Source organism: Boleophthalmus pectinirostris, unplaced genomic scaffold (assembly GCF_026225935.1).
Source record: "Boleophthalmus pectinirostris isolate CB_2022bp ecotype Guang Dong unplaced genomic scaffold, ASM2622593v1 HiC_scaffold_19, whole genome shotgun sequence".
NCBI classification, from domain to species: domain Eukaryota; kingdom Metazoa; phylum Chordata; class Actinopteri; order Gobiiformes; family Gobiidae; genus Boleophthalmus; species Boleophthalmus pectinirostris.
This window is the reverse complement of record NW_026571140.1, coordinates 36,179,266-36,204,133: the sequence shown is the minus strand read 5'-3', so window position 1 is coordinate 36,204,133 and position 24,868 is coordinate 36,179,266. Positions and strand designations below refer to the sequence as shown.

The window sequence follows — 24,868 nt, the reverse complement described above, 5'->3', positions numbered from 1 at the left end:
AAACCTTTCATTATATGATAAACAGAATGTTTTGAGCCTGGAAATAAGAAGAACATGTTCAGGAAGATGTTCCAAGCTGCATGAACCTAACGCTGACTCCTCTTGTTAAAATAAATAAAATGAGATAGATTTATAAAAACATTGATATAAATGTGCCAAAATAACTGTAAAATAGAGAAAAATGTCAAAAATTACAGAGATGGTCTCGATTTGGTCTCGATGAGCCGAGGTGTTGATCTTGTCTCTGCCTCGACCTTCAACAGTCTTGGTCTTGTCCTGGTTTCTGGACCCCGTGGTCTCGGACAGGTCTTGGTCTCGATTAGTGCGCTCCCGACTACAACACTCACTCAAAGTTCTCCATTTAAAGTAAAAACTTTTGCAGATTAATTTATTTAAGAAAGCATCATTTTATATTTGAACTGAGAACACATCCAGATTACCATAAGGAAGCATCTGCCAGTAAGAAACAGTTTCGTCCAATCAGAGACGTCGTTGGATGAGAACAATTTGGAAACAATCCCAGGCATTTGTTTCTGTCGTGACTCAACATCAGAGAAATAGTTGATGCAATTTCTAGTAAACAAAACTTAGCCTGACTTCCTTTATTTTTCCAGAAACACTAACAAGATCCAACTTTTTTGTAAATAAATCTTGTCACAATAGAAAAACATGCCACTTTCTGTGTACAGCCCTAAGTATTAAAACAGTTCCTTTTTTTGTAGACCTCCACAGAGTGAATAATGGGCTTTTGTTCCTGCTGTTCACATGTGGGACACGTTAGACTCATGATGGTTTTAACAGAACCTCATCAGAGAACCATCCATGGCACAAGACTACGGCAAATCTGGATTACGGGATTATTTAAAGGTGCAATGTGTAACTTTTTTGGCTGGAGATGTCATCACCCTGCCTGGAATGTTCCACAGTGTGACATTAAACAGCAGATTTTACAGTTTCAATGGTTTAGACCTGGTTTAGTCCTGGTTTAGACCTAGTTTAGTCCTGGTTTAGACCTGGTTTGGCATGGATTTAGTCCTAGTTTAGACCTGGGTTAGACATGGTTTAGACCTATCTTAGTCCTGGTTTAGACCTGGTTTAGTCCTGATTTAGACCTGATTTAGTCCTGGTTTAGTCCTGGTTATATCTTGTTTTAGTGCTGGTTTAGTCCTGGTCTAATTTGGTTTAGACCTGGTTTAGTCCTGATTTAGACCTGGTTTAGTCCTGGTTTAGTCCTGGTTATATCTTGTTTTAGTGCTGGTTTAGTCCTAATTTAGTCCTGGTTTAGACTTGGTTTAGTCCTGATTTAGACCTGGTTTTGTCCTGGTTTGGTCCTGGTTTAGTCCCGATTAAATCCTGGTTTAAACCTGGTTTAGTCTTGGTTCAGTCCTGGTTTAGACCTGGTTCAGTTCTGGTTTAGTCCTGGTTTAGTCCTGGTTTAGACCTGTTTTATTAAGTCCTGGTTTAGTCCTGGTTTAGTCTGGCTTTAGTCCTGGTTTAGTCCTGGTTTAATAATAGTTTAGTCCTGGTTTAGACCTGGTTTAGTCCTGGTTTAGTCCTGGTTTGGACCTGGTTTAGTCCTGGTCTAGTCTTGGTTTAGTCCTGGTTTAGTCCTAGTCTAGTCCTGGTTTAGTCCTGGTTTAGACCTGGTTTAGTCCTGGTTTAGTCCTGGTTTGGACCTGGTTTAGTCCTGGTCTAGTCTTGGTTTAGTCCTGGTTTAGTCCTAGTCTAGTCCTGGTTTAGTCCTGGTTTAGTCCTGATTTATTCCTGATTTAATCCTGTTTTAGTCCTGGTTTAGTCTCCAAATATCTCATGGACCCTCCACCAAAAAGTCACAAAATGCACCTTTAAATGTGTTTAAACCATCGCTATAAAAAAAAAAAAACCCAAAAAACTCTTTTATCTCACAGTTTTATTTCCTTGGACAAGTATCACACAAACTGAATATAAAAGGACGCACAGAAAATTTAAAACGTGAAGTGAATCTGAGTGAAGTCTTTCAAACTCGGCCGCGTCCCTTGTGCATCATCACAGTCTTCTGCTCCGTTGATTTTAAGTGAGCGAAAAGATCCACAGTGCAGAAGATTTTCTCTCTGTCTCAAATCGCTCCATTCTCCCAGAACTTAAACTGGAACTGAAACAATCACAACTCCAGATTTGAAAAGAATATTTATTTTCGAGGCCTGTCACAACAAATACCGCACTATTTACTTCTCATTCAGTATATATGAAAGCTGGAACGATACTTTTTAGTACTTTTTGGGGCTTAAAATATATCTTGTTTAAATTTTTTTAGTGAAAGTGTGGAGATTTTTTCATACTTTTGTTTTAAGAATAAACTTTGACCTCTTATATAACTGAGATATATTTGTATTACTATATTTCTGTGTGTTATTTTTACATGTACAGATACTTTCATGCTTTATTATTTATTATTTATTTTATTTCTCTTGCTATTTTGCTTTTTTACAATTTACTATTGCCATTTGTATTTATTTATTATATTATATTGCGACGTGTGAGCTACAGTGTCCTAATAATTTCACTTGTGGATCGATAAAGTTTGAGTCTAAGGCTACGTTCAGACTGCAGCCTGAAGTGACCCAAATCCGATTTTTTTGGCCCCTATGTGACCTGTATCTGATCTTTTAATGTCTGAACGACAGATTTTTTTCAAATGTGACCCAGGCCACTTCGAAATGTGGTCCTAAAACCGATACATATCTGATCTTTTGACATGCGACTTCAGTCTGAACGGCCAAAGTGCATGAATCCGACCTACACGTTATCAACAAGCCACAAATGTCACTATTCTGCGCTGAAGTAGGTGAAAATTGTTAATGAACTCCGTGTCACTGAAGTGAAGCACATCACCACTCACCACTCTTGGATACGTCTCCACATCCACACGTTCCTTTCACCGGACGTCGCTGCCGCTGTCCCACAAAACACCACGGCCAAAAACCTCGTCCTTCTCCTTCTCAATCTCCTCTTTAAACAAGTAAGTTGTTCATGTTCTGGCTCCGGTACGAGAGGAACTTTAAAATCTCCAGGTGCTCAATGCTCGCGTCCATGTTTGGACAACTTCCGTAAACACAGAGCACGCTCGCTGCGGTTGACGTCGTCGTGTCTCCAGTGCACATGCGGGACACTTTTGGGCCATTTAATGTTCACACTGGAGTCACATACAAGTCGCATTTAATTGGAAATGTGAACGACCTCGCAAAAACATCGGATTTCACCAAAAAATCGGAATTGAGCATTAAGCCCTGCAGTCTGAACATAGCCAAAGTGATTCAAAGTGCTTTACAGAATAAGAAACACATTAAAATCACAATATAAACAAATCAAAACATAAATAATCATACAGATTAAAATTAAAAAAGAGAGACATAAATGAGAGAGAAGAGTGTGGAATGAAAATCTTTCAGTCATGCAGCTAAACAAAACAGTTTTGAACCTGAATTTAAACAGCGTCAAAGAAGAGTCTGTCTCACATGTTCAGGAAGACTGTTCCAGGTTTTAGCTGCATGAACCTGAAACTCTGACTCCCCTTGTTTAGTCGTGACTCTGGGCACCAGCAGGAGGCCGGTCCCTGAGCTCCTCAGAGTGTGAGATGGTTCATATGACACTAACATGTCACAGATGGACTTTGGTGCTCGGCCATGGAGAGACTTGTACACAAGCAGAGACACTTTAAAGTCTATTCTCTGAGGCACAGGGGGCAGTGCAGAGACCTGAGCACAGGACTTATGAGCTCGTACTTCCTAGTTCGATTCAGGACCCGATCTGCAGCGTTCTGGATGTTCTGGATGTTCTGGATGTTCTGCAGCGTCTCACAGCTCGTTTGGAGAGACCAGTGAGCAGAACATTAATCACTGTAAAGAACTTTGTGTTAAATTTTTGTATGAAAAATGCTTTATAAATAAAGTTTGATTTTAATGATGCTGTCTGTTTAAAAATATATATATTTATTGGGATTATCTTGTATTATTGGTATTGTTTTATAGCAAATGTCATGTATTACAGTCTGTTTGCATTCATATGTTAACAATTTACCCAATAATGGCCAAAATAGTCAATGATTATTTTGGAGTCTGGTTACAATATCTTTATAAAAAATGCACATGCGAAACAAATCAAGACAACAAAGTGAGAATACACGCTAGATGAAAAGTTGTTGAAATGTTATTTACACAGACCACTGCAGTGAAACTTTAATTTTTTATTTTTTTTTGTCGGAAAGCTAGAACAAATCAAGCAAGTATGAAGGCTGTTGTGTTACCAGCATAAATTATACAAATAAATGAAGACTGAGCATTTAAAAGAGGAGTTTAAATGTCCCATATAAAATAATAACGACTCACCAGGGACTAGTATTTATACACTTAGCTTGATTTCTAATTCATTTAAATGTTTATAATCAGCAGCTGTATTTTGGAGCATCAGACCCTTACAGTGAGTACATTTTGAAGCACTAGCCTATATATTACAGATATACTGCGATAAATGACAATATTAAAACTTTTATATGCCAGTGACACAGGTTTTATCATAAAGACTGAATTGTTATTAAATCAAAATTATATGTATTTTAGAATTTTTTATAGAATTTATTTAATAGAATTTATTGCCGATTAGTCAACTACTAAACTACTACTAAATAAAAGATTGTAAACTGAATCAGGTATCCTGTATATATATATATATATATATATAAGGTGTAGACTGTGCAAAGAGGCTCCTGAGACAGTCCAGCACATAACTGCAGGGTGTAAGATGCTGGCAGGGAAAGCAAACATGGAGCGACATAACCAAGTGTGGGGCAGAGTGTACAGAAACATCTGTGCAGAGTACGGGCTGGAAACCCCAGGATCAAGGTGGGAAACACCTCCAAAGTTTGTGGAGAACAACCGAGCCAAGATCCTGTGGGACTTCCAGATACAGACTGACAGGAATGGTGATGGCGAACCAACCAGACATAGTGGTGGTGGATAAGAAACAGAGCAGAGCCGTGGTGGTTGACATCGCAATACCAAGCGATGGTGATATCAGGAAAAAGGAACACGAGAAGCTAGAGAAATACCAGGGGCTCAAGGAGGAGCTGGAGAGAGCCTGGAAAGTAAAGTTTTTTTTTTCTTGTCTTCACAAACTTGATGTCCATCAATTGTTTTAGCTTTTTTGTTAGGAAAAAGATTATCTCACAACTAATTCTTCCCATTTTAGAATACTGTGACATTATTTATCAAAATACTACAACTTCTATCCTCCAACCACTCAGTGTTTTCTAGAACTGTCTGTGCAGGTTCATTCTCCGTTGTCCCTTCAGAACTGACCACTGTGTGATGAACCACCAGCTGTCCTGATCACTCTGTCCTCCCGACGTCACCTTCACTGGTTATTAAATAGTTTTTAATTCCATTCAGATCTTCTAACAGTTTACGTCATGCTGATCAGATATTTTTTGTTGTCCCAAGAGTCAAAAAAACAAATAGGAAAACACTCATTTAAATATAAAGCTCCTTCTGACTGGAACGAACTTCCTTCATCGATTCTTGCATTAACTTCAGTCCCTTCATTTAAAAATGCTCTGGTTCAGTATTTACAGAACTCATGTAATTGTTCTTCATCATTTTGTTGAATTTTTGTTCATCTTGTTGTGATTATCTTTGAACTGTTTCTTTCTTTTTTTTTTTTTTTTCCTCAAATTTGTTTTATTATATGTCAAACAGTCAAGTGTGAGCGAGTGTGTGTGAGTGTGTGTTTGTGGTTGTGTTGATTTTATTGTTTTGTTCCTTTTTTTTTAAATTTATGTCTCCTACTGTCTGCCCTACTGTATCTGTCTTTTGTTGTTGTATTTATGAGGACTCCCTTAAAAACGAGACGGCGAGACATCTCCAGGGGCTTATCCTCCAAATAAATTAATTCAAAACTGATATTTTATGAACTGTGTTGGGAAGGTGACTTTTAAAATGTAATCCCCTACAGATTACAGATTACATACACCAAAATGTACTTTGTAACATAATCCATTAAATTACTTAAAGTGAGTAATGTAATCTGAATACTTTGGATTACTTGATATTGTCGTGCTTTTTAAAACTACATGAAAGTACCAACCACATCCTGAAAATTCTCGTTGGTTCTCTTCAAATTGTCTGTTGAGCCCAAGTCTCACGGAAGAGGCTTTTGTTTGCTGTAGAGGAGCAAAGACGAAAATGTTTTAACATGAAACATTTTGTCTGCTTCTATTAACAGAGAAATGATTTCTATATGAGATCACTGCTGCCTTAAATTATGTCCACCTACTGTTAGGTGTCATATTGTTTAGACCTGGTTTAGTCCTGGTTTTAGACCCGGTTTTAGTCCTAGTTTAGATCTGGTTTTAGTCCTAATTTATTTCTGGTTTAGTCCTGGTTTAGTCCTAGTTTAGTCCTGATTTTAGTCCTAGTTTAGTCCTGGTTTAGTCCTGATTTTAGTCCAGTTTAGTTCTGGTTTAGTCCTGGTTTAGTCCTAGTTTTAGTCCTGGTTTAGTCCTGATATTAGTCCTGGTTTAGTCCTAGTTTTAGTCCTGGTTTAGTCCTGATATTAGTCCTGGTTTAGTCCTGAATTAGTCCTAGTTTAGTCCTGGTTTAGTCCTGATATTAGTCCTGGTTTAGTCCTGGTTTTAGTCCTAGTTTAGTCCTGGTTTAGTCCTAGTTTAGTCCTGATTTTAGTCCTAGTTTAGTTCTTGGTTTAGTCCTGATTTTAGTCCAGTTTAGTTCTGGTTTAGTCCTGGTTTTAGTCCTAGTTTAGTCGTAGTTTAGTTCTGGTTTAGTCCTGGTTTAGTCCTAGTTTTAATCCTGGTTTAGTCCTGATATTAGTCCTGGTTTAGTCCTGAATTAGTCCTAGATTAGTCCTGGTTTAGTCCTGATATTAGTCCTGGTTTAGTCCTGGTTTTAGTCCTAGTTTAGTCCTGGTTTAGTCCTAGTTTTAGTCATGGCTTAGTCCTGGATTAGTCCTGGTTTAGTCCTGGTTTTAGTCCTGGTTTAGCCCAAAATGTGAAAACCGGAAAATACCACCATGTAATACATTTATTTCAACTAAAGTAACTGTAATCCAATTACCACTCACTGAAACAGTAACTGTAACTGAATACAGTTACTCATAATTTGTACTCTGATTACGTTACTCCGGTACTTGTAATCTGTTACTCCCCAACACTATACACGCTTTAAAAATACATTGCACTGATTAGCTGCAGTTCCAGAGTTCGTCCTGCAGGTGTCGCTGTTAGTGAGCCGGTTCTCTCAGTGGGCGTGTCCTGCTCAGAGTGGGCGTGTCCTTTGAGAGCGAGGGGGGGCGGGGCCTTCACGTGGGCTCCTCTCCCCGTGTGAATCAGTCTAATCTGAGACCTGACCGGGAATGAACCACTACCGGCGTCTAACCGGGGAATACTGACAGAAAATGCACTTTAACGGGAATAAAACAAGACTCAACTGCGCCAGAAACTATGGTAGGAGCAAATTCAACTTTATTTGGGGAAAGTTTAATTGCAGATTGGGTAGTTTTGTGTGCAGCTCGCAGCACATGTGTTCGAGGAGCAGGTTTGTTGTGGTGGGGGGAGGGTTTGTCAAATGGTGTTAAATTGCTCCAAAAGGTGTGATCCTGAAATAGTTTTAAAGTCAGTTAAAATGTCTTTCTTTTACAAATCTAATCTTTTAATAACGTTAGCGTGCAAGTTAACGTTAAATTTTAATACTTAATCATTTGACCGGATTTTTTTTTTTTATAAAGCGCTATGATTTTTTTTTTATTTTTTTTTTTTTGTAACGAATAAGTTTAAAACACGTTTTCTCCAAATTTTGGTTCTGACTGTTGTGAAAAAAAAAAAAAAAAAAAATCTTACGTCAAAACTTTATGAACGTACTTATCGCTACTAAGCATGCTTATTTTAGCTAGCTTTTCTAACGCTAATGTTGCAAAAGTAGATTTATTTAGGCTAATAATATTATTTGTTGCTATATATGTTATTTTATTTAGATGCATGCTGTTTTATTGAGATAAATTAAGCTTTCATGGGCTTGTAATCTGATAATTTTAGAGATCAAACCTTACTATGTTTATTTTTGTCATGTTTTCTGTCCCTTCTTTTTAATATAACTATAGAAATTTAAATCTTTTTTGTGGTTAATTGTACAAAAAAATGTTGTTATAGTTGATTTAAAAGTCAAGAAAATACAAGCCATAAATAGTCGTCGGTTTAGGTCTTCAGAAAGTTACTAAAACTGCTGGCAACATTGCATTTTTTATTTATTATTTATTATTTTTATTTGTATGTGTGCTAAATTATGTTGTAAGAAAATGTAATAGTCATGGGAAAATAAGATGCAACTCAAATGACTAGATTATTAGTCATTTAAAAGTAAAAGATAATTTCAACAAGCTCTGACACGTTAACGCACATTTACAGTTTTATTTTAATCAGCAAATATTGTGCAATTTACCTGTTTAGAATGATATCATAGTTTGCACGTGTGATGTGATTAAATTTAGATTAAGAACGCACTGAGGTGGTGATTAGAAAGTATGTTTAAAATAAGTTAAAATGTGACTGTGACTGTTGTAATGAGGAAAGAGCTGTTTGCTGATTTTAATGTTGAGATTAGATAAAGCGAAGTTTTATCTAATGTAGTTTTTCTGTTTATTTGGATGAGATTTTAAGTTGTTTAGATGCTTTTAACAACATATTTTTTAAAGTTTTGATCGTACTCCCTCGTAAAAATGTATGAAACAAATGCAAATGATGGATTTTGTTTGTAATTGATGAAATTGTTTTAAGATGCGTTCACTTATTAATCAATATTGGGACTAAACTGCCAGGACTAGACCAGGACTGACCAGGACTGGACTAGACCTGCACTAGACCAAGGCCAAACCAGGATTAAACCAGGACCATACCAGGATTAGTCTGGGATTAGGCCACGACTAGGCCAGGACTAGACCTGGAACAAACTAGGACTTAACTAGGACTAAATACTGCTCAACCAGGACTAAATCGGGACTAAACTAGGACTAAACACTGCTGAAACCAGGACTAAACCAGGATCATACCAGGATTAGTCCGGTACCAGGCCACGACTAGGCCAGGACTAGACCAGAACCAAACCAAAATGAAATTAGGACTTAACCAGGACTAAATACTGCTCAACCAGGACTAAATCAGGACTAAACCAGGACCAGTCCACACTAGGACTAAACCAAGACCAAACTAGCACTAAACCAGGACTAAACCAGGACTAAACCAGGACCAAATCAGGACCAAATCAGGACCAAACCAGGACCAAATCAGGACCAAAACCAGGACCAAACTAGGACTAAACTAGGACCAAACTAAGACTAAACCAGGACCAACCAAGGACCAAACTAGGACTAAACCAGGACCAAACCAGGATTAAACCAGGACTAAACCATGACCAAAATTGGACCAAACCAGGACTAAACCAGGACTAAACTAAACCAGAACTAAACCAGAACTAAACTAGGACTTAACCAGGACTAAACACTGCTCAACCAGGTCTAAATCTGAACCAAACCAGGACCAAACCAAGATTAAACCAGCACTAACCCATGACTATACCAGGATTAACCAAACCAGGACTAAACCAGGACCAAACCAGGACTAAACCAGTACCAAACTCGGACTAAATCAGCACTAAACCAGGATTAAACCAAACCAGGACCAACTAGGATTAAACTAGGACCAAACTAAGACTAAACCTGGACCAACCAAGGACCAAACCAGAACTAAACCAGAACTAAACCAGGACTAAACCAGGACCAAACCAGAACTAAACCAGGACCAAACCAGAACTAAACAAGAACTGAACCAGGACTAAACCAGGACCAACCAATGACCAACCAAGGACCTAACCAGGACTAAGCCAGGATCCAACCAGGACTAAATCAGTACCAAACTAGGACTAAACCAGGACTAAACCAACACTAACCCAGGACTAAACCAGCATTAAACTAGAACTAAACCAGGACTAAACCAAACCAGGACCAAACCAGGACCAAACCAAGCCTACACCAGGACTAAACTGTGCTCAAACTGTAAGTGTAATAAAATGAACGCACCCTTTGGCCCGAATCTAACCTGACTTGTGACTGCAGGTTTCTGGTTCACCTGTAGGCTATAGCTTTTTATTTTCATACTCCACTGCACCATTTTGCAAAGCAGCACTTCAAGATATTTTTACAAGACTGTCAAAAAAATCCAAAGTGTTTGAAAAATGTGGTCTGAAAAGAAAAGCAGTTTTAGATTTATGCCTGAATGAGCGGGTTTAGGCCTCATAAAAGATGATGACTCAGTGTGTTTTGGATTTTGGGCTTCGTGGTCGGGTTCCAGTTTAGAGCCTGTCAAACCAGGCGTCTATCACACTGCAGCTACATGTACCGTTCTCCTGTTTTTCTTTGGTTTCAAACTGTGGTAGAAGTGCAAGAGTTTTGAAAAATATATGCAATTTTTCCTGACAATTGATTTAATGTTTGATTTGCAATTTATGTTTAGGTAGCAGGATTCTAATTTGGATTTCTTGTGCTGATGGAAAATGCACAAATACAACAGTAGATGCTCGTTCTGTGTATTTTGACGGAGATATGCACCTGCAGTCACGTGGAGCATCAAAATATGCTCCATACTCTTGCGTGGACAGTGTGGCCGTACTCATTAATTGATTGATTCATTCATTTTTATTTCGAGTTTGTGCCGAGAGAGAAACAATACTGTATTTTTCGGACTATAAGTCGCTCCGGAGTATAAGTCACACGAGACAAAAATTTGTAATGAAGAAGAAAAAAACATATATAAGTCGCACTTTTAGGGGGGAAATTTATTTTATGAAATCAGAGACCAGGAACCGACATTTCAGCTTGAAAGGCAAATTGTAGTGAAAACAATAGAACAGAGAACAACAGACTGTTGACGTCACATATGAACAGTTCTTCAGATAAACTATAACATAAACAACAGAACAGAACAAGTTTACCAAACTCTCCATCTCACTCCAAATCACTAAATCTATTGGTGTCACTTCTGAGCAATTCCACGACCTCCGGAGGTAAACGGAGCGCCGCTTTCTCTTTCTGCGTAGCTGTTGTCAAACTCAGCATCAGTTCCAGTTAGAATTATTCCTGCCTTTCTAAATCCCGACAGAATGGTTTTGGTTCAGGCTTTGTCGATCCATCCAGTGACTTCCAGGAAAGTTTCATGGTGCATCCTCCTGGTTACCGTGAAGCTGTGTTCTCCATCCCCGCTTTCCGCCAGTCCCTCACAAGTTTCTCACTCACTCCAAACTATCTTTCTGCTGCTCGATTACCGTTTTTGGCTGAATATTTCACTATTTGCAGTAGGACAGCGTTTCTCTCTGCAGGAGACGTGCAGTCGGCAGTCGAGTGAAGTGACAGTGGTACAGGCATAATAGGAGCAGCAGATACTGACACACAAGACTAGAGCCTCTCGTGACTGTCAGTGTGAAAATTTTAATATATAAGTCGCACCGGAGTATAAAAACACCCAAACCGTGAAAAAAAAGTCTGACTTATAGTCCGAAAAATACAGTAATTGTGCATACACAACAGAAAAGCACTTTTCTCAAAAAGAAATGGGATGAAGAAAAACTTATATTAACCCACGCTTATTCATAACATAGTTTCAAAAGTTATGTGTTTGTTTATGTACATTCACTTTTAATGCATTCTAACAAATATGTGCCCAAAACGTGCAGATTTTACGCTTGTGTAGGGCAAAATACGTGTGCAGTGTTGGTTGAAACGTCACAACAGTGGAACAAGCCAAGAAATCAGACTTTTGTTACTTACATTTAAGCACATACCCGTCCACAAATGCACAAAGCCCTTACCTTGTGCACGTTTTTCACAACCAAAATGGTCCCCATTTATACAGTATAGGCAAAAGTTGTTTTTTTTGGTTCGTTTGTTTTGATTCGTTTGTTTTGATTCGTTCTGCGTTTGCTTTCGCTCAGACCACAGTGCTGCTCTGTGATTGGTCAGTTTCGTTTGGGACTTACAGTATAACATGTAAACGATTCAGCCAGAGTTTATGAACTCACAAATGTCGCAAGGATTCGTCTTCCTGCAAGGCTAGGATTCTGTTCAAACTTTAAATTTTGAAGACAACCAGGAGTAAAAGCTGCAATCTGAAACTACAACATCAGCCATTTTTTGCACAATAGATAAAGATATTTTTTTATTTGCATTGGAAAGGATGTTACTTAAATAATTGTCGTCTTTGCGATTTGCTTTTCTATCTGTATAATTCAGTTGGTTTCATGCGTTTTCCTTTCTCAAAATGAATAAAGCTGTTGAATTTTACAATATAAAAAAGTTGGTTATCATAGAAAAAGTATTAATTATCATCTTAAATTCTGTCTTTGTTAGGTTTGGACATTTAAACAATCCAATATACAGTCTATTGCATCAAGGTCCACTAACCCATTTTTCACCAAAGCGCAGTGAGAGCTTTGAGAATTGTTGTGTATCCGTAAACCAAATAAGATAATTTTGCTTTGATTTCTGAGGTACGTAAAGTGCTTGATAATTTCAAGTGCCTCATTTTGAATTGCTAACATCGGTCCCATTGTCGTCACCTCTCGTCTGTAACGCGCTCTTTGGTTTGGTTTGGTTTAGTCTGGTCCTGGTCTGAGTCCTGGTCTCTGGTCGCCTTTGTTGTCTTTATGGTCCCAGTCCTTTTCAGAGCTGTTTAGTTTAGTCCCTGAGACCTGCAATCTGCTCATTACAGACGAGGCGAAGAAACGCAGTGATTTGCTGAACACACGTTTTACTCAAGTGGTAATAACGCAGGTCATTTAGACGGGACCAGACTGCACTATAAAGACAGTCAAGGTCAGATCCAAGGTCTGGACCATGGACTGTATAAAGAAGTGGACTAAGCGAGTGCGACGTCACCCACGGCCTCGTCCACTCAGATGAAGCTCCCAGTTTTTAGCGAAGTTGGAGCCAGGATTTTTTTTAAAGAAACAAAACTGTGAAATAAAAAACCCAGGATCACAGGAACAGTATATTTTGAGGCTCAGTATTTATCGTAGGTACAGTTTCTTTGCAAGAGTGAAGAGATTTTAGTCACTTTATTGTAATAATATAGACTTGAGTTGTAGTACAGGGTAGAATAAATGATTTCTATGGCTAAATATTGGTTAATTTTTGGTATTTTTTTGTTACAGCTCGTACTGTAAATGTAAAAAATGGTTTACTGGGATTTTCCTGGTTTGTGTCCGTGATGTAAAGTAGTTTTCAATATCATTGTGTACGGTGCTTCAAAATTTGTTATTGTTATTGTGAGGTAGGGATGTAACAGTAACCATAATATCGTGATATCGTATCGTCAAATTTCTCACAATAAAATCATGGACCATCACAATATATAGTGAATTAGTAAGTAAGTAAGACACAGAGGCTTTACAGAGCATTATTTATTCACTCCATACCTGGTGGTGGTAAATAGCTATTGTAGCCACAGCTGCCCTGGGGCACACTGACTGACGTGAGGCTGCCAATCGGTGCTATCAACCCCTCAGACCACCACCACCAACACCACTACTCATCCACACAATACTTTCGTACTAGGCAATGTGGGTGAAGTGCCTTGCCTAAGGACACCACAACAGTTTTTTGGACTGGCGCTCCACTGTGGCACCTGATTTTCCCAGTGGTCTCCCATCCAAGTACTAACTGACGGGATCAGGCTTTGACAAACTGGTATGGCCAATTAGAAGTTTCTTTGAGAGTTATGGTGCAGCAAAGGGAACTACATATACCATGATCCTTTGCCCCATTTCAGTGTAGACTACATGAAGAAATAACATTTCTAAACACTTTTAAGTCTTAGTTCTTTGGATTAAGTCTTGTCAAGGCATTGAGAGGAAAGAGGAAAAAGTAGCATATTAACAGTTTTGTTCACAGCCTCCACAAAATATCGCAATAAATATCGTACCGTGACGATATCGTGTCATGAGACTTTCATTCTTTTAAAAGATTTTAAACCGGTTATTATTACTATTGTGAATGTTGTTGTAGATCCAATATTTACATTTTATAATTTATAGTAAAAAATGCAGCAAAACAGATTCACAGCAAGTCTTTCCAGTAAGTTATAAGCTTATAAGATGATGCATTTAAAAAGTTGAAAACATTTGAATAAAAAATGAACTGTACTAATGGGAAACACAGTCCACAGTATGTCATAAATCTATTCACAGGCAGGTGCTTGTATTACCTCCTCTCCATAGATCTGACTTGAAACTTTCCTTATGCGCCGTCTGCTTTAAAAGATCATACAAAAGAGATGGGATCCACCTCTGGCTGTGGTATTTCTAGAGTTATAATCAGCTATAGAAAGATCGTATTGTTACCAGCTACCAAATAGGCAACCAGTTTTGGCTCTTCTTGTGCTTCGGTTACCCCAAAACCAAAACCCCAGTCCTTTCTTTTTTTGGTAACATTACTGCTGCTGAAAAGCCATGGTTAGTCTGCGAACCATATTTCTTCGCAGTTGAAGCTGGACATGTCTGACGGGTCAATTAGCCTGAGAGTAATTAGCTCGTTTCTGTGCGTTTGCTAATTTGGGCCCTGAGGTGTAAAGTGAGACGAGCACATACCGCACACGTCAACGTCAAGTGTAGTTTTCTGTACCTTTCACGAAAATCTCACCCTCTGAGCTACTTAAACACAACTTCTGATTAGTGGTGAAAAGTTAGAGGTGATGTAAGTTAGCGGACGTATTGTTATATCACTATTACTCTTTTTAATTATTTTGATGACGATTTCACGTTATAGTAATCAATCAGAATGTGCTCGGACTTGCTCGGGCTGCCGGTTTGGTTTGGGTTCAAGTATCGTACCAAACCAATTAACTAGGGATGCGCCGACCCAGCTTCTTCTCGAAACTGTGGCTTTAAGTATCTGCCAATGTCTGACATTAACTCATACCAGTGTGGGGATTGAACGTCGCCTTTTATCCCCCCAAAAAACATTGTTGACTTATTTCAAAATAGATTAAATTGTGTTATGTAACTGTTATTTGTCCTTCAAATAACTACTGGACGGCTTTGTTTGAATAAAAGTTCAGATATCCAAATTTTATGGTACAATATTATCACGATATGCATCTCAAGGTACGATATTTATTGCAATATATGGAGATATAATTGTAGATAGGAAATGTTTCTGCTTTTAAAATACCTTGACAAGATTTTGGTGTGAATTATTTCCGTCATAATCCCAAGAATTCAAGTAAAAAACACATTTCTTCATGTTGTCTGCACTGAAATGAATCATGGGATATGTAGTTCCCGATGTTTATAAGCTGTTGCTACTATAAAACCACAAATTTAAGCAAAAGAACTTGTAATTCAATATTTTGTGACAGCCCATGATATTATTGTGAGACTTTTGATGATACAATATGACGATATTTCATTTATTGTTACATCCCTAATTATGAGACTTTCTGGGCCGACATCAGTCAGTCAAAGTCTTATTACATCTATTTTAAGGCCCAACCAGGATATCAGCTGAAGCGATATCATGGAGCCGATACTTAATCCAGTAAATTTTCCAGGATCAGCTGTGATTTCGAATACCAGTATCGGTATCGGTGCGTCCTCACAATTAACCATAATAGTGCATTCATACTGATCTCTGTACGACCTTAAGAAACCTGCTTTCGTATTAAGAGCAGGGTGTCCTCTCCACAGATCTGCTGTGTAAATTGACCTGGAGGCATCCAAATCCATGTGTCATTTGTTCATGAACCTAAACCAGGACTGAACCAGGACTGAATCAAATCTAAACCAGAACTAAACCACTCTCAGCTGCAGTCTGTTCCTGATCTAGTCCCGGTCTCAGTCCCGGTCTCAGTCCCGGTCTCAGTCCCGGTCTCAGTCCCGGTCTCAGTCCCGGTCTCAGTCCTGGTCTCAGTCAGTTCTGGTCTCAGTTCTGGTCTCAGTTCCGGTCTCAGTTCCGGTCTCAGTCCCGGTCTCAGTTCTGGTCTCAGTTCTGGTCTCAGTTCTGGTCTCAGTCCGGTCAGTCCCGGTCTCAGTCCCGGTCTCAGTCCCGGTCTCAGTCCCGGTCTCAGTCCCGGTCTCAGTTCCGGTCTCAGTCCTGGTCTCAGTCCTGGTCTCAGTCCTGGTCTCAGTCCCGGTCTCAGTCCCGGATTCAGTCCTGGTCCTGGTCTGGTCTCGGTCTCAGTCCTAAACCAGGATTAAACCAGGACTGAACCAGGAGTGTCGGGACGGACCTGGAGGTGCACCTGTGTAAACTGTCAGGAGACCGGGACTGAGACCGGGACTGAGACCGGGACTGAGACCGGGACTGAGACCGGGACTGAGACCGGGACTGAGACCGGTTTAGTAGTTCTGGTTTAGACATGGTTTAGACCTTTTAAAGTCCTAGTTCAGTCCTGATTCAGTTCGTGTGTGGCGCAAAAATCCAGCATTGCAGTTTTAGTCACGGAAATGGGAAGCCCTTTATCCATTTTTTCCCATTATTCATTTAAACACAAAATCGAAAAATGTAAAAAAAAAAAAAAAGAATCATTATCCATTTTTTCACTTGGGTTTTGGAGACAAATAATGAGGAAAATTGTTGTTTTTTCGTTTTCTTATTTTTGTATTTATTTTGAAAAACGAATGACACAGGGATTCGTCCAAATTGTTCGATGATAATTTTGTTTATGAACCTTTGTCACTACCGCTTCAAACATGGCGTGTCTCCATGGCAACAGTGTTTTTATTTTTTTCCACCTTGTGCTTCACTAAATCTATTTAAACCTGCGTCCTGGTTCTTCTGCTTTTGCCTGAAGGGGACAAGCGGAGGAGTCTCATTAACTTTGACTATCTGTTGTTGAAATGTGCGACCCGGGGGCTTGTTTGTGGTGCGGTCTCTGTGCATAAGGCGGCATTGTTACGTACTGTAGCTTTATTTCCGTGTTAGATACTTTCGCCATAGAGACTGTGTGTGTTTTTGTACATTGAGTCAGCGGGTGTGTTGTCTTGACTTTCAGAGTACGGTTCAATAACAGCTCTGAGTTTGGACATGCTCTGAGTAGATCACAGAATGTACCTGACCATGTACTTTTCACAAGATATAAATTACACTGTTATTTACTTCACACACAGGCACTATTATTAGGAAAACTTTCTTTAAATTATACTTATACTATATGTGGTTTATTATTAAAGCACTACTGAGTAAGATTCCTGTTGACGGGCACTTTCTTCTTGCACGTTACCATCGAGATAGAGAAAAAAAACTAAACCTTGGTTCGTCGTGGAAATCTATGTTTTATTAAAATCTTTAGAATATTAGCACTTAATAGTGCTCATATTATTATTTTTTGGTCTTTGTTATAATGTTTCCTCACCACAAACATACCTGGAGTTGTGTTTTGTTTCATCTACATGTTACTAAAAATTATCACAATTATTTTTTTGGTCAATATTGAAATCACGATTATTCAAACGATTATTTTTTAGTTACAAGATGCATTTATTCAGCATTTCTCTGATCTTGGAAAAAAAAAAAAACACTTGATATTGATAATTTATGCAAAACTTTCAAATTGAAAATAAATATAAGTTACAAATATGAACCTTAGAGCAGTTTTGTGATGTATAAAACATAAAATGAATAAATAAAATATATATTGAACATGAAATAAGGCATAGAAAAACGTATCCGAAAAAATGTATCCAAAATAAACTATATATCCAGGTGTTCTACCATCTCTAGATTTAAAAAACAAAATAAATATACTTATAATAATAATAAATGATTTGGATAAGTTCAAGTAGGGATGGGGCAATAAAAATAATATCGTTTATCAGGATAAAAAGGTAGACACTAATCGTTCATGGGACATTTTAGATAATTGTGATAATCGCCAACAAAAATAATCGCCATTTTATCACCAGTATGTTGCTGTTTTCTCTTTCACTAACGAAGTACAAGACTATAACAGTTGTTTAAATATGGTACCTATTGATAATATTCAAATGGTCATTATTCATATATAGGGCTGGGGATCATTAAGAAGTTACCGATATGATACATACCTCGATACATAGGCCACGATATGATACATATCTCAATACAGTGCACTTTCAATTCGATACGATATATTTCAAATCGACTCAATACGGCTCAATAAAAAATAAAGGCTAAATCATGTCTGTGATACTAAAAGTCTTTGTTAAATCACTTCTTGTGCAAAGTTCATATGAAACACAAACATTTTAATCATCAAACAGTGAAAATATCAAATGTGTCGCATAAACGAGTTCCCTTCCTCTGAATGAGCAACAAAACTGTAGCACTGTAACAAAATAATTTAATAAAATATACCAAAAAATACTCTTGGGGATATATCGATACGGCAGCTCATGATATCGACACTGTCAAATTAAACGAAACGATACATCAAAATGTTTATATTTTTGGACACCCCATTCATATTCAGAACATTTTTAAACTGTCAGTAACTTCCATAATTAACGTGATGTAATCGTTAATCACAATTATCTTGACCATGATAATCATCACGTAATCGTTTATTGTGGTCCAAAGTAAGGAAAATGATCTGACGAAGGCTTTTTTGCTGAAACGTTATTTAGAAATTAAAAAAAAAAAGAAAAGCTTTCAGACATCGACCATCTGCTTGTGCTATGCATTTTTTCACTTTTATTTTACTCTTCTTTGCATTTGCACCTCTACAAGAACTTTAGTGTGCATTTTTTGTTTCATTTGATCATCGTTACACCAAATTTGTAGATCATCCTATGTCTAATTTCAGCCCTGGATTTGCCATTTTTCTACTAAACAAAAACTAAAAAGTATCTGTTAACTTGAAAACTATCACTTCATGAACATTTTGAGCTTTGGAGATGTAAACAGACTAAAAATAAAGGATTACTTAAACGTGTGAATGAAAAAAACACAACTCCAGGTCTATTTTGATGAACCTTAATGTTATTTCCTCATATTTCCTCGCAGATTTGTGTATCAGCCACTATTGCACTATTCACTTTTTGCAATATCTTGTCTCTTAGGTCGACTATATTCATCTTGTCTGCTTAGTCGCTTCTTCAGTAACACATGTGCTCTTGTCCAGATGGCTGATTTACATGCCCTGTGATGTTATTCCGTTGTTTTTATGACACGGGGCCATAAACCGCGATCACTGCCTTTGTCCGAGTCCATCACTGTTGACCCCATCTCTGACCTTCAGCCCGTCCCACCGAGCACACACATTGATTTTTGCGCATTCCGCAGCTTTTACTTGATTTTTAGTCAAACGAGACCCTTTTTACACCCTCCACTGAGCACTTAAAGGTCCCACATTATGCAAAATTGACGGTTGTGAGCTTTTAGGCATGCTGTTTCCTCGTCAAAAACAAACCCGGAGTTGTGTTTTGTTTCATTCACACTCCTTTGTTATTAGTCTGTCTACAGCTAAGCTCAAAATGCTCTGTTCCACCTTGTGATGTCTTGAAGCCGTAGATTTCAAGTAAAACAGCTACTTTTTCCCTATTGTTGAGTAGAAATTGGCAATTCCAGGAGATTGAGATTATCCAAATGATTCTAGTGAAGGTGTATGGAGTTTAAAAACACAATACTGTATTACCACATGACATCACAAGGTGGAACAGAGTGTTTTCAGTTTGACCAGCCTATAAATATGCAGGGTTTCTGTGTTTAAAACGTGTGGGAATGAAACAAAACACAACTCCAGGTAAGTTTGTGAAGAGGAAACAACATTATAACAGATCAGAAAACAGTGTACCGTATTTTTCGGATTATAAGGTACAATATCAGAAATGTTGAATTCTCTCGTCTATTTTCATACATAAATTGCACCGGATTATAAGGCACATTAAGCGAAACAAACGGAAGACAATTGAGACTGATCCCTTAGCTCAGGCGTCCGCGATCCATTGGCAGATCGTGGCGTGGTGAATGTGTATTATGAATGTGAATGTGGGTGGATCATTTAAGTTTTTTTTTGTTGTTTTCTACGAGGAGGACGCAAATATACATTGAGTAATAATGTGTTTGATGCAGCTTTGCGCACATTTGTTTACGTTTTACAGAGACGAAATTTAAAACTACATGGCTCATTTGAATAAACTATAAGCGCTGAAAAAACGGCTCGTTCCTTGTGCTCTGATTAGGCCCCAACTGATATAGCTTTTGTTGCGGCCAATATGTTAACGATAAAATGGGAGTTGGAGCTGCCGATAGCTGATATAATCGCTGATATATTTAGTGATTGTAAAAATTCACTGTAAATCTTGAATTGTTTAAAAAACTTAGGTTTGGCTCTGGTGGATTTTAAATTGGGTTTATTTAGGCAACATTTATTGTTATCCTCTTTACATCATATTTACAGACAGTAGGTCAGCCTAGTGGCATTTTTGCACCACATTCTAGCTAGTAAAGGAAGTAAACTACTGCCACTGTAATTAATTATATGTGTAAATGTCGATCATTCACACCTCTATTCACACTCATGGGTCCAGTAACATATAGTCACTTTACAGTCGGCCAATAGAAGAGAAAAGTCGGTCGGGCCCTTGCGCTGATATGGTCAATTTTTGTTGGACTAAAGGACACGACTTGGTGGAATATGAGTGTTCTATCTGTGACAGAGGATGTGCTCGTTGTAATGCTCCAACAATCCATCAAACGGTGCATCTCTGTAGTTTACCAAAGTCGTACTAAAACATTTTGACAGATTTTTGAGCGCTGTGTACCACATAAAATCGGTTCGAGGTCAGTAAGGACAACCAGAATTAATACATAAGGCGCACTCTTGATTTTTGAGCAAATTAACGGATTTTAAGTGCGCCTTACAGTCCAAAAACTACAGTAATATGGGCTGTTTAATTCACAAACTTTATAGATGTTTTGGTGCATATTTTGTGGGCACCTTTTGGCTTAAGGATGTTTAGGTTTGGCTTTGTCTCTCATTCTTTTCATTCTATCATCTGCAAAGCTTTGAAGATATCAGTGGAATTTCACATATGAATAAATGGCAGATGTCTGATAACACGTGAATGCCCCGAGGAGTTTATAGTCTGATGGAGCAAGGTTTATTAATGCAAAGAACTAAACTGAAGTTGCGTTATCCCATTTAATTTACAGTTTAATCTTATACAACAGTACATAAATACCCTAATTGTTGTAAATAAAAACAGTACATTTCTATTAATTATCGTAGTATCGTACACAGAGAGCAGAAACGTCTACAGAGGCAAAGGTTTTGAACTCGGACACAAATTTGAATTGAAAATAATTACTTTTTTGTTTAGTTTAGTGAGTTAAAAGTGCTGTACGTGATTTTTACCGTCTTTAAAACGTGAAAAACAGAAGTGTCTTTGTTTGCAACTGTCTAAAGTAATTCCTCACTTTCCTTAAACATTCCTAGTGCCCTTTTCTTTGCTTTTCACAACTTTCAGAGGCCAGAGTTGAGTTTTACCGTCACTGTAATACTGACATGAAACTAGCATGCTGACAGCGCACCAGCACGTTCTGGTTCACAGACAATTAAAACAATGTATAATTTGATGGAGGCAGCACACAGCAATCTCATTTTGTCCCTAGAGCAAGACAAGTTTGAGTTTATTAACCAGAAGAAAGTCTTTTTACGTTCTAGAGCGATACCTCCTTTACAGAGTCACAATGATTCACAACAAACCTGGGGGTAATAGTGTGAGTTATGTCCTGACAGATGGCTGCTGGTTTTGTTAACTCTTGCATCTTTAGGAGCCCCTCGGTGCCTTTAATCCATGTAAGGAGATTAGAGAAGTGCATTGTTCCCGAAAACCACCTATGACTAATTAGTGCTACTGCAATTTATTAAATTAACTAATGATGAGTGACTTGGAAAGCATATATTCATTTGCTCGTACAGCCCTTATTGTAAACAAAGATTTTATTAGTACAGTATTTGCTGATGATTAGTTAATCAATAATAGGGGTGTACAAAAATATTGAAATGTTGATATATCGTATCGTTTAATTTAGTGATACAGTAGGGCTGCTCGATTATGGAAAAAATCATTATGACGATTATTTTTGCCAATACTGAAATGACGATTAATGATTAATTTACGCAATTTTTTCAATTTTTTTTATTAAAAATAAATATAGGCTACAATTATGAACCTTAGAATAGTTTTGCGATGTATAAAATATACTTTGAACATGAAATAAGGCATAGAAAAATATAAATGTATCCAAAATAAACAATATATCCAGCTGTTTTACAATCGCTGTATTAAAACAATAAAATATACTTATTTATATTAAAAATATCCCAAAATAAACTTTGTTAAGATTTAAATTGTTTCAATTCGTCTATATGAGTTTGGAGATCGGTTGACAAACAAATTAAAATCGCCTTCAACTGTAGCGATTTCACAAAATAATTTAGTAAAATATACCAAAAAAATACTCTTGGTGATATATCGATACAGCAGCCCACGATATTGATACTGTATCATCAAATTAAACGATATGATATACAGAGGTGTGCAAAAATACTGAAATATCGATGTATAGTATTGTTTAATGTGATGATACAGTATCGATATCATGGCTTGCTGTACCGATATATCGCCAAGAGTATTTTTTACAGTTTTGAAGAAGGAAACTCATCACATTTGACTTTTTCACTGTTCTGATGATTAAAATGTTTGTGTTTCATATGAATTTTGCACAAGAAGTGGTTTAACAAAGACTTTTGGTATCACAGCCTTTATTTATTTTAGCCTTTATTTTTAATTGAATCGTATCGAATCGATTTGAAATATATCGTATTGAATCGAAACTGCACTGTATCGAAATATGCGTCGTATCCTGGCCTATATATTGAGGTATGTATCGTATCGGCAACTTCTTAATGATACCCAACCCTAACGATATATCGATATATCAACATTTCAATATTTTTGCACACCCCTAGATACAATAATTCTCAAAATTAAACAAACGTACAAATATGAAACCACTGGACTGTGTTAAAAACGTACCAATTTTTTAATAAAGTCAAATTTGTCTTGCCTTTGTATAGATATTAAAAGCTTTTGAGTACTGTTTTACAATATTTTTTATTGGAAGCAAGGCTAGTGTGCTGTTAGAATGCTAGTTGTTGGATTGAGGAATAAATTTGAGCCACTGCAAACAGTTTAAAATCAACAAATTCTGCTTTTCACGTTTTTAGGTCAGTAAAAATGTAAAAATGAGATATGTTTTTGAGCACTCACACTTTTTCCCATAGACAATGCCGCAGTCACTGATTCTTTGCTTGTTGCGAGTCTGATCTTGTGTAATTACAGTTCTTTGTGCGTTGTTTTGACATTTGATAAACACAAACTTATGACATTTCAGAGATAAGTTCCAGTATCAGAGCTGTGTGTGTGCTCAGACGTGTCTCCAGACTGTGGCGTGTTTCCAAATAAGCTCTAGGTCAAACTAATGCACGTTACAGACCGGCGGAGGTTATATTCAGATGCCATTAGGGGGAGGACCGCAAAGAATCCTGTCCACTGTCTCCAGCTAAATACCGGCTTAAGAACTTTGCCCACGCGGCCCTGAAATGTGTCTGATATGAAAAGTATTTTAACCAATGAAGAATGAACAAAGAATGACATCCTTTTGTATTTCATTTCATTGATTCTACAGAAATCCCCAATGTTTTTCAGTTCCCCAAGAAATGTCTTTTCTACGTTGTGATCAAGAATCAGTGGTGCTTGTATTTAACTAAGTCAGGAATCGTAAAATAAAAGTGATGCAGGTGTTAATTTAATGTAATTTAATACCAGCCAACCCCAAATAACAGACTAAAACCTGTTCTAAAATTTACAGTTCATGGATTTTCTGTATGATTCTGATACTGCAAGTAGATCCAAAATGTACTCAAATGTAGTATTTTTGTAAGTTAAAGGACTGATATTGTGCTGTTTTTTGATCTGTTTGTTCAAAAATGTAGTGTTTCCTCATCACAAACAGACCTGGAGTTGTGTTTTGTTTCATTCAAACATGTTTAACACACAAACCCTGTAGATTTAGGCTGAGTTCACTATGTCATGTCGTAATACAGGAGGTGCTCGCCTGTCTTCTTAACACGACAACGCTTTTTTTGGTCGAAACAGTGAAGTTTTTATTCGTTTTGGCCTTTCATTCACACGGAGCCGGCGTTTCAGGTGGGCGAAAATGGTGTGTTTTGAGAACGGGTTCCAGAGTGGAGAAATCTGAGAAAACGGTGACGTCACAATCCCGTCATCGCCAGGGTCCTCCGATGCCTCCGCGGACCGCAAGACCTTTGCCGAAATGAGACAGGTTTAGCCTACGGAGCCGCTCCTGTCGCCCAGCAACCGAGACACGCTGCTGGTGTTAATGCTAACAACACGCACCGCACAAATTACACACACGGATTAATAACAAATATTACACACGGGTAATTAAACTGTTGGATTTTGAGACCAAGTTATTCTAATAATTCTCATCCAAATCTTATGTTTAACTTTTGCTTCGGCTAAATTACCTTAAAGCAGGCATGTCAAAACTATGGCCCCGGGGGCCAAATGCAGCCCTCAGACACATTTTTCTTGGCCCTCAGACTTCCAGGTGAATTGGCCCAAATTACCTTGCATCAATTAAAAAATACTTTTTAACTGCAAGTTTTTTGAAAATCTACCTTGACAAAGCCAATGTTGAATATTTAGTGTGTGGTTTTAAGGATCTTAGCAGGAATAAAGACTGATGGCTCATTCTAACATGTTAATCATGC

At 37.7% G+C, this 24,868-nt stretch overlaps 1 protein-coding gene across 2 annotated transcripts in view; it reads left to right on the top strand.

The window, feature by feature from the left end:
• The first annotated feature begins 7,389 nt into the window (after window positions 1-7,389).
• Window positions 7,390-24,868, top strand: part of plekhg4 (pleckstrin homology domain containing, family G (with RhoGef domain) member 4) — a 221,232-nt gene continuing 203,753 nt past the window's right edge. For both annotated transcript variants that reach the window (XM_055154495.1, XM_020931952.2), the window contains exon 1: window positions 7,390-7,492. In XM_055154495.1, the coding sequence (XP_055010470.1) occupies window positions 7,490-7,492 (3 nt within the window). In that variant the 5' untranslated portion in view covers window positions 7,390-7,489. The remainder of the gene's footprint in view (window positions 7,493-24,868) is intronic.